General features: G+C 41.9%; 1 protein-coding gene across 17 annotated transcripts in view; it reads left to right on the top strand.

The window, feature by feature from the left end:
- The window catches only part of fmn2b (formin 2b), a 205,305-nt gene that overhangs the window by 105,804 nt on the left and 86,405 nt on the right, over window positions 1–13,096 (top strand). For 16 of the 17 annotated variants that reach the window (XM_061810173.1, XM_061810172.1, XM_061810170.1 and 13 more), the window contains 4 exons: window positions 1,833–1,923; window positions 2,025–2,163; window positions 2,249–2,348; window positions 2,468–2,532. In XM_061810173.1, coding sequence (XP_061666157.1) covers window positions 2,048–2,163; window positions 2,249–2,348; window positions 2,468–2,532 — 281 coding nt within the window. In that variant the 5' untranslated portion in view covers window positions 1,833–1,923; window positions 2,025–2,047. The remainder of the gene's footprint in view (window positions 1–1,832; window positions 1,924–2,024; window positions 2,164–2,248; window positions 2,349–2,467; window positions 2,533–13,096) is intronic. The other variant, XM_061810183.1, reaches the window with a different exon arrangement.

The following is a 13,096-nucleotide window of genomic DNA, read 5'->3' as shown; positions in this document are numbered from 1 at the left end:
GATGATATTGTGATCTGCAGTGAAAGCAGGGAGCAGGCGGAGAAACAATTAGAAAGATGGAGGTACGCACTGGAAAGAAGAATGAAGATTAGCTGAAGTAAAACAGAATATATGTGCATGAAAGTGAGGGGCAGAGGAGGAGGAGTGAAGCTCCAGGGAGAAGAGATAGTGAGGGTGGATGACTTCAAATACTTGGGGTCAACGATACAGAGCAATGGAGAGTGTGGTAAAGCAGTAAAGAAATGGATCCAAACAGGATGTGAACAGGTTGGATAGGATTATAAATGAGCTCATTAGAGGAACAGCCAAAGTTGGATGTTTTGGAGACAAGGTTAGAGAGAGCAGACTTTGGACATTTTCAGAGGCGAGAGAGTGAGTAAATTGGTAGAAGAGTGCTGAGGATGGAGCTGCCAGACAAAAGAGCGAGAGGAAGACCAAAGAAAAGGTTGATGGATATTGTGAGGGAGGACATGAGGACAGTGGGTGTTAGGGAAGAAAATGCACAAGATAGTCTTTGATGGAAAAAGATGACACACTGTGGCGACCTGTAACGGGACAAGCCGAAAGGAAAAGAAGTAGACATATTGAGTACCAACTTGACCAACAAAAATAAGTTGCTGACATGTTTTTTTCAAGTTCGAGCATAAATGTTTGCAGAGGTAGCCACACTAACATTTCCAACTGTTCTCTGTGTGTGGGAAATGGTTAGATTTACACAGAGCAACAGAGTGGGTAGCACAGTGTGTATTTACAAGATGTGGGTTCTGTCGAAGGAATTGTCCAGTTAGACCCTCTTTTCTGCTCATTTTCATTGTTCTGTATACTTGCGGTGCCCGTACCAGTGAAGAAACATTTAATGCTTTTGTCGTCCGGCTGCAGCGGTGGAGCTTGGTTTTTTCGGTGCCATTTTGTAGGGTTACAAGCAACAGCACTACTAGCACTCAATAGCAGACTGCATGCACAAATCACGACATACCTTGCTGCCAAAAGTAGGTCAACCTGTGGGTTTACGACATTGAGTTGGAAATGACTTCTGGGGTGGGATTTCCAACATGGCGGTTGCTATCAACTTTCCCGTCGCTCAGGCAGTCTGTTTTATCAGATTATTTTAACCTCTCTATTACGATGTGTCAATGCAATAATGTATCGCGTAAGTCAAACTTTTATGTGACATTCTGTATTTTAATGCCTATATGGCGTCCTGGGATTGTCTCTGACCACCTGAGGCATCTGTTGTGAGTGGTATAACATCTGCTGCAGGGAGGCTAGCCAGCCGCCATCTTTCTCAATTTGGAGCGAGCGCCTGTGTGTCTTTTGCCATAGGGAACGTGCTAGAGAGCGGTGAGTCTGGCATGTGTTCTCATCCGGGCAGCTTTCATGGTTCGTTTCTGTGGATCGGTCATGAACCTTGAATTTGTAGCTAGCTAGCTAACCTAGCCCACTACCTCATGACGCCACCATAACTGTAGGTACCCGACACGTCCAAACTCCAAAATATCGGTTCTTTTTTCAGCTACCGCAAGTAGTTATGATACACGCCCAACTTCCTTGGGTGTAGTTAAAGCGACCAGTAAGCTATTTTTCCCAGGTTTGCATGGTGAAATCATAATTGGCATTTCTCATTTAAATCTCTCACTGCATGTATATCAAGTGTCATTCACTGATGTAGTATTTTTTTATATAAATGTATAATTTGGGATGTTTTGTTTTAATTTTTCATGAAAATGATAATTTTTCAAAGAGTCTAGGAATTCAATGAATTGATGTCATGACTATATCTATTGACTTTTCAGGTCTGTGATATTGCAGGTCATGGTTTGCTTTCTTTACAGCTCCAAAAACCTCCAGAACACCTGAAGTGGAGGATTCGGAAAGTGATGCCAGTCCTGTAATTGCCCTGCAAGACCATCAAAGAAAATGCATGTTCTGTTTAAAGCTCTTTATAAGAAGAAATCTGGCACAAAAAGCATAATAGAAAACATGGTTATTATGATATTCCGTTTGATTCATACTGTTTTAGGCAGTGAACAGGTGGTTCACGGTCACCATGAAGAACCCTGAGACATTCAAAACTAACACATCTACCATCAACCTCAAGCCATCCACCACCAACCATGAGCCTCTCTCATTTCTCCAAAGAGAGTTGGCCCAAATAAGAAGCAAGTAAGCCAAATGTCTACAAATAACTCGTCTTAAGACCTTTTTGTCATATCTTTACTTTTGCATTGTGCATGTGTACTGAAATGAGGGTCACCGTCAGGCATCAAGACCATAGGGCACGACAAGAAGAGGACATCGACATTGTACAGATAAAATCTCTGGCCGACATCATTGTCCCCGAACAGAAGGTGACGGAAGACCCTTCAGCTTCTGCAGAACTGGGATGATTAAATATGGAAAAAGTTGTTGAGTTTAATTTTAACAACAAACTAATTCCTAATTTTGCCATCATGTTTTTGATTTGCAGAAATTCGAAATGTTGAAAGTTGGTGGGGTAACCCTCAAGGAAAATATCAAATGGATACTGAAGAGGTAATTGAGTATTATATTTTTGTACAGAATGTGTTTTTGTTTTTACCAGGAAAATATACAGTTGAGAATCAGGTGAAGATTTTGTACCTGTTTTAACTTTCAATATTGCATTTATTAATACAATTGAAAGTATTTGATGTGCTGTTGCAGGCTTCTGAACAATGAGGTCATGTCAGGGATGAATTTTCAATGCAAGCAAGTAAAGTTCGGATTTGGGGTTACCATAACATTTTGGATTTTGGAAGGTAAATAGCATACCGTAATTTCTCGTGTATAATGCGTCCTGTCATATAATGCGCACCTCCAAAGTTGACCTAAAAATCAGGAAAACCCTTCGACCAATGTACAATGTGCACCACCAATTTGCTGCTAGGAATATGCTCAAAATATTAGGAATTATCTGTATTTGTATTTTGGCAGGTTTGTACTTTTATTGTTTGTACTTGTATTGATTTTCAAAAAATTGTCTGTACAACAATCATTAATAAGAATCTTTGGTCACATATATCTCGGGAAAGGCCTACACACCACCATCTTGTGCAGCACAGGACATGCTTGTCCTGGTCCCTGTAATTGTTAGAAGAGAATCCCTCAACCAACTAAAATAAATGCTCAACGATGGCATAACATTTTATTAATGCTAAAATGTACCCATTGGGCTCGAACTATGTGGTTTTAGCTCACGTTGTTTTGATAGTCACCTGAAGCCATTGAGCTCTCGTTGTTTTGGACTGCAGTGCTGTTTCGGGGTTGGTCGCGACATTGGCAAGAGTGATGGCATTTCTTTTAAAAGCAGCTGCACAACTAGCCATTGGAGTCGACATTTTTTGTCTTAGTTTAAGTTAAAACAAATTCACGGGCAGCCGTTTCTAATGGTGCGGTAGCAACAAATATGCTAAGTTAATGAACGTAAAATGGCATGGTCCCATGAGGAGGTCAGGGTTCAGATTGGTGGCACACATTCCCATACTATATATAAATGTGTAACATAAGAAATTGAATATCATATTGAAATGTATATGTATACCTTGTATATGACTATAGAAAGTGATTGTATTTTTTATTTTTCATCCATACCATATTGTGTGCTATTTACTTTTTGAAAATATTTTTGGCAATATTTGTGCATTTTTATGCTCTTTCTATCAACAAAATATTGATTCTTGCATTTAATACATTCCTAACTGAGAGTTTTATTGTTTACTCGAAGTAATAATAACCAAGTCTCTATATTTTGAACTCAGAATGTGTCTTGAGAAACCACGAGGGGACCCTGAGTGATGTACGAAGTGCGGTCACATCAGGCCTGAAATATGTGCCTGACAGATACGGTGGCAGTGGCAGGAAATAGGATGAGAGTAACCCAGATGGACAGTAAATATGTGAGACACATAGTTAAAGTTCACATAGTGGAATATTATGTTTTATTTTGTTTGTAACATGATTTAAGCAAAAAGTTAATTGTTCTAAATGACAGAAAAAGGTTATTTGTTCTAAATGTTAAACGTGCCCTGAAAAACCTAGTTCTTTGTAATTGTCTGTAGTTTGATTTAAAACAGTCAGGTTTCACACTGCATCATAAAGGTTTCAATCTATAATGTTTTAATGGCTCAATTTCCATGAAGGATTGGAACGTTTCTATGTTGTAAGGCAGGGGTGTCAAACTCATTTGTGTCTGGGGCCAGATTGTAGTTATGGTTCCTCTCAGTGGGCCGCTATGACTGTGAAACCATAAAATTGTTTTATCCCCTCATCATATTTACACTTGAAATTTATGAACTAGTTTTGGAATCAGAAATCAAGGGGAATGGGTTTTACAACTACTGTTGATGTTTGGAAACACAAAAATGCTTGCAATAGCTCAATGTTATCATTTTTGATATAAGAATTTAAAATTGTGTACAGATTTTTAGCAAGAATCATGGACGTTGACCCGTGATTTCCCTTCGTGGGGCAGATAAAATCATGGGGCGGGCTGAATCTGGCCGCCGGGGCTTGAGTTTCACACCTGTGCTTTAAATTGTTGACTTTGTACAAATCCGCAACTGTGCCATGCAAAATTGGAGCAATTCACAATCAATACTCTCCAACCAGTCAGAGGATGGAAACATGCTAACGTAATGTTGGGCCAGCTGGGCATCTGATTGGTTAAGGTGGTTGTTCTCAATAAAAAAGAAAAAATATGCAGATCTCCTAAGTGCCATATAATTATGACCAAAATGAAAATATAGTTGCATAGAAGCCCTAAGTCCGGCGTGTCAAAGTCAAATTTTGTCACGGGCCACATTGTACTGTAGCTACGGTTTCCCTCAGTAGGGCCATTATGACTGTAAAACCATAAAAATTTGTTGATTGCCTCATCATATTTTCACATGAAAGTTATGAGCTAACTTTGAAATCAGAAATTAACATTAATGGGTTTTTCAACGCTTGTTCAGATTTGGAAACACAAAAATGCTTGCAATATCTCTATGTTATCATTTATGATTTATTTATGAAATGTTGGTACAGATTTGAATAAGAATCATGGACGTCGACAAACATGGTTTCCCTTTGCAAGCCACCTAAAATCATGTGGAGGGTCGGATATGGCCCCCGGGCTTTGAGTTTGACACGTGTGTCCTAGGGCAACGTTGATTGATGTGGGATTGTCACGTTAATGCAATTTATGAATACAATGTAGAAGCAATGTTGTTTCACTTATTTAGAACTGTTCTTTAAAACGTTTTTTCAGAACAGAGTTCTATAGAACTTGGGTCCTAAATTTATGTTGAATTTTTATCGCATTTCTATGGAATGTTTCTTGAGTTTTTTTTTTTTTTTTTTTTTTTTTTAGAACAGTTCTATAGAACTTTCTTCAGAACACAGCTGTTATCTGTCTCTATGTGCCCTGGTTTTCCTGAGCCTGGGACAAGGGGGAGGACCCAAACCCAGGACTCCGAGGCTGTGACATGGTTTTGAGGGTGGTTTTATTCCAGACAAAAGTCATACGCAGGGAAGCAGTCCAAAAAAGGCAAAGGCACGAAAACAAGTGGCAAAAGGCAAGGTCCAAAATCATGAAAACGAGGTCAAATAACGACTAGGCAAAAGCAAGACCTCACTTGTACTTGGCCATGGTGGCATAGGAACGCTTTGCAAAGTCCACCATCTGTTCCTTAAAATTCCTCTCCTGGATGCAGAACTTACCCATCACTTTTTCATTGCTCCTGTTTTCTTCACTATTATGTCCATTACAATCTGCACTAATCATAACACCTTCCGTGTCTCTGATGCTCAGTACAACTTCATCTAGTTCCTTCCCGAATTTATTTTTCAACACTAGGTCGCATCCTACCCGTGGGGCATCGCCACAAATCATATATGCATAACACACTCAAAGTCATGTCTACGCCTCGACTGCGCCCAGAAATTCTGTCCATTAAAGTTATGAACAGACAAAGGGCAACTTTGCCGGAGTCCAACCCTTACCGGAAATGAGTCAGATTTACTGCCGGAAATGAAACCCTACCTCTGACACCAGTCAAGCAAGGATCAAGCAGCCTGTATCAGGGTGTTCGCACCCCAAACTCCCGAAGAGCTCCCCACAGGAATTCCCGAGGGACATGGTCGAATGCCTTCTCATAGTCCACAAACCACATGTAGACCGGTTGGGTAAACTCTCATGCACCCTCGGAGCCTGACAAAGGTATAGAGCTGGTTAACTGTTCCACAGCCAGGACGAAACCCATACTGCTCCTCCTGAATCAGGGATTCGACCTCCTGATGGAACCTCCTCTCGAGCACCACTGAATACATATTTCCGGGGAGGCTAAGGAGTTTGATCCCTCTGTAGCCGGAACATATCCTCCAATCTCCCTTCTTAAATATGGGAACCACCCGCCCAGTCTGCCAAACCAGAGGAACTGTCTCCGATGTCTCCACAATGTTGCAGAGCCATGTAAAACAGGAAAGCCCCACAACATCCGAAGCCTTTAGGAACGCAAGACTTTGTCACCGTGGAGCATTTTAACTACTGCTTTGACCTCCAACCCAGAAATAGGAGAGCCCGTCTCTAAGAACCCAGACTCTACTTCCTCACGGGGAGGCGTGCCGGTGGAATTGACGAAGTCTTTGAAGAATTCTCCCCACCGACTCACAATGTCCCGGGTCAGCAGTGCCCCATGCCCACAATATAGTGTTGACGGTGCAGTGCTTCCCTCTCCTGTGATGCTGGATGGTAGACCACAATTTCTTCAAAGAAGTCTGGACGTTTTTCTCCATGGCCTCAATGAACTCTTCCCATGTCCTAGTCTTTCCTTCAGTGACCACTAAAGCTGCATTATGCTTGCCCAACCGGTACGCATCAGCTGCCTTGGGCCCTCCCACAGGCAAAATCACCCTATGGAGCTCGTGCACGTGATGTCAGAGTTCACATGGCGCTATATTGCCGTTCAAACCTAGCTGCTCGGCAGTGCTGGAGACGTTGAACCGAAGCAGATTTTTCAAATTACCTGAGACCTGTTGTGCTGTTGGTTGTCACAATAGATGAGACAGTTCTTCAAAAATTTCATTCTATAGAATACCATCTGAAAAGATGAGAAAAGATCGATGGATTACCAGTCAAACAAAGCTGCTCCTCTGTACGGGAGTCATTGAACCGGAGCAGATTTTTCACAATGCCTGAGACCTATTTTGGTGTTGGTTGTCACAAAGGATGAGACAGTTCTTCAAATAGATCATTCTTTGAAATACCAGTTGAAGAAACGAGTAAAGATTGATGGATTTTGGCAATTAAACGGGATGGATTGTCCCGACGAAATACACACGTCTGTGTAGCGATCATTTCATTGCTGTTAGGAATTCTTCTTCTCAATCTCAAATTATAAGAAGTATTTATAAGTTGACTTATTCAAGAACAACGCGTATTAAAAAAAATAAAAATAAACTGTCTGTCACAGAGAGGTTTACGAAGGTTAAGGTGTGCCAGCAATACGCTTCTGTGTATGGAGGACAAGACTCCCTGTCCTAAAAAAATTTTTCAATCATAGTTAATTAATGTGAGTTTGTGTAAAACCAGGCATCATTTATTTAAATATTGGTATTTGTATTGAAAAAATCTGAGTGGGTCCATCACCAAGGGGGATTTATTCTTGATTGAGAACATATCCAGCAACGAAGTATTTGTATGCCTCTAGATTTTTTCCGCTTTCAACCTCTTATCCACCAGAAACATGTGTATATCCAGTTGGCCAAGACAAGCGGAAGCGAATTAACAGTCAAATTTCTTATCGGCAAAAACATCGACTTTGGCATTAAATATGGATCCTCTTTGCCAAGTGTCTAATTTTTCCACGTACTTCCTTTTTATCATCACCTTCTAAATATTTAACGATATCAGACAAAACTCTGGGTGTTGTGCTATAACTTGCAACAATGCCTTATTTGACCGGCAATATGGTGACGTTAACAAAATTCACGTGATTTTATGATGTAAGTGCACAAGCTCTATAGGACTACTTCTTCCATCTTAACTACATTCCTCAATGTTGATTGTGTTAATAATAAAAAGAAGAAAAAAATGATTTTAATATAATTGTTTATCAGGAGGGTGGCACGTTGCAGCACCAGTGCCCTCTGCCTGTCAACCGAGTGTCCCTTCTCTGCGTGGGCTCTGTCTTTTTGTCCTCTCCTGCCTTTTCACCTGTGACCCACAGGTTTCATGATTTTCCACCACGCCCAATCTGTTCACCGCCACATATTTTATTAGACTCGGATTTTTCTGATTTTGAGAAGGAGCCTGACTTATGTGACCATCCGGTATCCATCTATCCATCCATTTCCAACCACTTATCTGAGGTCGGATCACAATAACTTTAGCAGAGAAGCTAAATATTAAATTATCCATCCATCCACTTATTTTCTTAGCCGCTTATCCTCACGAGGATCACTGGAGTGCTGGAGGCTATCCCAGCTGTCAACGGACAGGAGGCAGGGTACACCCTAAACTGATTTCCAGCCAATCGCAGGGCACATGAAGACAGTCGCACTCACAATCACACCTCGGGGCACCTCAGCTCGAGTGTCCAATTAATGTTGCATATTTTTGGGATGTGGGAGGAAACCGGAGTGCTCGGAGAAAACTCATGTAGCCACGGAGAGAACATGCAAACTCCGCACAGGCGATGCTAGGATCAAACCCTGGACCAAAGACCTGTGAAGCCAACACTTTACAGCTGAGTCACTGTCCTGCCTAATATTAAATAATCCATCCATCCATTTTCTTAGCCACTTGTCCTCAAGAGGGTCAGAGGCATGCTGGAGCCTATCCCAACTGTCAATGTGCTAGAGTGCAGGGTACATCCTGAACTGGTTGCCAGCCAATCGCAGGGCACATCGAGACAAACAGCCGCACTCACAATTTAGAGTGTCCAATTAATGTTGCATGTTTTTGAGATGTGGGAGGAAACCAGAGTACCCGGAGAAAACCCACGCAGGCACGGGAAGAACATGCAAACTCCACACAGGCGGGTCTGGGATTGAGTGACTATGTCTCTCGGCTGGCCTTGGAATGCCTCGGGATCCCTCCGGAAGAGCTGAATGAAGTGGGTGGGGAAAGGGAAGTGTGGGTATCCCTGCAAAAGCTACTGGCGTTGCGACCCAACCCAAAAAAGTGGTAGAAGAAAGTGAGGAGCAATCTTACTTTCGACTGCCCCTCACTTTGCAAATACTCTAATTTAAGATGACATTGTAATTTACACCATGATGAGGTTGCAATTGCCTTGACTGCAATTTGACAGTAGGAAGTCCAGATGGCAAATTTATTCTATTGGTGACCTTTTCAATCAAAAGGGAACGTAAAGTAGGATGCAAATCAAACAGAATAGCCATATAAAGAAAACCACACAAATGTTAGAATGCACAATTGTGCAAAAATTCCCATAAACTCACTCCTAAACCTTGTTGAAAGCCCTCCCACAAGAGTTGAAGCAGTTGTAGCAGCAAACAACATAGCACCATCATGTTAAACCTAATAAGGACAAACTCCAACTGTAACGGACAATCAAAACCGCTGAACGGATTGTCGACACCACATTACCCAATACCCTTTAATGTCTATCTGAAAACAATTCTGAATGACCTGTACTGCACCATGTCGTTGGCACTCAAGAACTGCTCGGTTGGGAAGGAACATCAACATAATCAGTACAACGAGCGGGTCAAGGGGCAGTCTCTATCTCTTGGGGACCAGGTGCTTCTGGCGAAGAAAGGTGTTAAAGGCAAATACAAACTCTCTGACAAATGGCAACCCAATTTCTACACTGTTGTGGCAGCTAAACCTACCTTGCATGTCTCCCGGATCAGGGATCGAGATGGAAATGAACATGTTGTCCACTGGAATCTGCTTCTTCAAACAACTTCCTGCTCTTGGCTGCAACCTTGGATGACGGTGATGCTCTGATGACGATGCCTGCTCATAGTGAGATTGATGACCCTCTTCCGCCCTACTGTGATGTAGGACTACTGTAACAGCTATCCCATCTCTAGCAGGTTCCCTATCCACTGTTGATGACTGGGATGGTGGCTGCACTTCCTCATGGGTTCATGATCAGTCTTCCATTAATGTACCCCATGTCCTGACAGTCAGCCACTTTCACCCGTGGCAGCCCCTCAGTCCTCACTGCGCCCAAGACCTGCCTGCTCAGACCACACCCTGGTATCAGACGTTGAGGGCTGGCTTACCTCACACTTTGGCAGGGTCATTAGGCCTGTGTGCCAGTTTATTGAGTCCATGACACAACTTAAGTCTGTTCTGGGGGTTGAGGCCAGTTCCAATGCAATTATTCATGTGTGAGATTTGGTTCTGAGGAGTATATCTGGCTCATGGGTGTGAAATGTTGTTGTTGTTCTTTCCCCCTTAATGTATCCACATGTATGGCCTGAATTTGTGTGGTATATAAGGCACCTCATTTTGTCTATAGAGTATTATAGGTGTATGCTAGGCGCCGAGCAGATCTCCCAATTCTTTTGTCCTTTAAATAGGAAGGTTTTATCCCGATGCACCATGGTTACTTTATCAGAGCCTGTGTTTATGGATGTGGTGTGTAACATGAGAGAATTTTGTGTAATTGTGGGGGGGGGGGGGGCCTGTAACAGTTTTAAAAGTATATGTTTTTAATTTATTTTTGTAATAAAACTAAATGTGTAAATAGTTGCCCGACATATTAACCCTAAGTGGAATGTTGTAATTAAACCCTGCACCCCCACGTACACTTAGGGGGGACACACTCTCCCGTAATAAGTACCGCGACCGTCTTCACTCCTCCTCTTTTTGCTGATGTACGTTGTGGTAAGTTTCATCGTGGTTGAGGAGTATTCGTACTTTGTAGTATGTATAGAGGATAATATATTTGTTACCCTTGTCCAGGTCCTAGCTTGATGCCATATATACTAAGTGTTTGTTTCGCCTTGTTCACGGCAGGTACGTTCGTTAATATGTTGGGTATTTCCCCCTTTTTGTCAATGTACATTGTGGTCCTAGCTTGATGTTACAGATACGACAAAGTGTTTGTTTCGCATTGTTCACGGCAGCTGTGTCAAATACATGGAGATTGCTTCCGTGACGAATCCTGTCACGACGTGGTCTTTAAAGCTACACAATGCAGAAGTCCACCGGTCACATTTATCGTTAATCAGCCTTACCTGCCGCACATCCTTCCGATTTTTATCCCTCTGTCGAGCCAACCTGTAGAAATCCTTTTCTCCTTCTTTCATATCCAAACTGGTGTACATGTCGTCACATACTTCTTGCTGAGCCTTCACCTCGTCTACTTTTGACCTACATCGCAATTCAATTTATTCCTTTCGCCTCTCCTCAGTCCTCTCAGTGTCCACTTTTTTTTTTGTAGTCTCTTTCTTTGTATGACTTTCTGTATTTTGGGGTTCCACCAACAAGTCTCCTTCTCCCCTTTCCTACCAGAAGACTGACCAAGTACTCTCTTGCCTTCTCTCTCATCACCTTGGCTGTAGTAGTCCAGTCTTCTGGGAGCTCCTCCTGTCCATCAAGAGCCAGTCTCACCTCTTTCCGAAGGGCCGCACAAGCTTCCACCACATGGTTCTCTGCTCTCCCTTTGTTTTCTTCGCAGTTTGAAGTTGTCAGATGACACCATGGTCATCGGCCTCATCAAAGACGGTGACGAGTCTGTAAATCAACAGGAAGTGGAGGTAGTGGAGCTTTGGTGTGCTCAACACAACCTAGCGTTGAACACTCTAAAGACTGTAGAGATGATTGTGGACTTCCGGAGGCATCCTTCACCACAGCTGCCCCTGTCAGTGTCCAACTGTCTTGTGTCAACTGTCGAGACCTTCAAGTTCTCGGTAATTACAGTTTCAAAGGACTTGAAGTGGGAGACGAACATAAACTCCTGCCACAAAAAAGCTCAGCAAGGATGAACTTCTTGCGGCTTCTGAAAAAGCTGGCCTGTCACAAGAGCTGCTGAGACAGTTCTCCATCATCCAATCAGTACTGTGTACCTCCATCACTGTCTGGTTTGGAGCCACCACAAAAAGGACAAACTCGGACTGCAACGGACAATCAAAACTGCAGAAAGGATTGTCAGCACTACTCTACCCACTATTGAAGACTTGCACGCAACTCGAACTAGATCCAGAGGGGGCAGGATACCTTTTAGACCCGCCACATCCTGATCACCAGCTCTTCTAGCTCCTTCTGTGGGGAAGGACAACCGATAAATGCAATTCAAAACCAAGTACTTTTTTCCTCTGGCAATTAAGTCATTAAATTCTTCATCAGCAAACATTTATCAACTACTCCAATACGATTCTGTCTCCAGACAGATATCTTAGAGCAGTGATTTCCAACCTTTATAGAGCCAAAGCACATATTTTACAATTCAAAAATCTCACAGAACACCAACAAAAGTTAATATCACCAAAAATGGGTCAAGTAATAACCGTATGTACTTCCTGCCATCTCATGGAAGAGGATTTTTTTGTTCTGTCTGTCATTGTGCCTCACTGGCATAATTAGATGAATAAAGATATATTATTTCTTGGAATAAATATATATTTTTTTTAGCAATGACATAAAATTGGATGACTTCCCACGGCACACCGTTTGGATCACTGTCGTAGAGAATATTTTGTCTTTTCAGATCCCATAATTTTATCCCTTTGTGTTTTTCGTAGTTAGCAATGTGGTTCTGTTATAATATTGTTCACAATCTTACACATAATATCAGTAAATTCATGACATCCTTGGCACATGTAATATAAGGGCACATGTGAGAGGATTTAATAATGTTGGTGCCTGGGTTTATTAATGCATGTAATCATGGGTGGATTAATGTTGATGGTTAGTTGCATTTTTTTGTTGATTATCTACAGCAAACACTGAAATACTTCATATACTTCTACTTATACTGATATACATATACTTTACCTCACGTCAACAAATTCATCTGTAGCAAAAGATCTGTAAAATACATTGGAAACGTTTGTATTTTGTGTAGAACTGACAATATAATGTTCTCCAATATTTTGGGGTTTACAGTATCTGGTGTGATTG

This window comes from Syngnathoides biaculeatus, chromosome 22, assembly GCF_019802595.1.
Source record: "Syngnathoides biaculeatus isolate LvHL_M chromosome 22, ASM1980259v1, whole genome shotgun sequence".
NCBI classification, from domain to species: Eukaryota; Metazoa; Chordata; class Actinopteri; order Syngnathiformes; family Syngnathidae; genus Syngnathoides; species Syngnathoides biaculeatus.
This window is presented reverse-complemented; position numbering and strand designations above follow the sequence as displayed.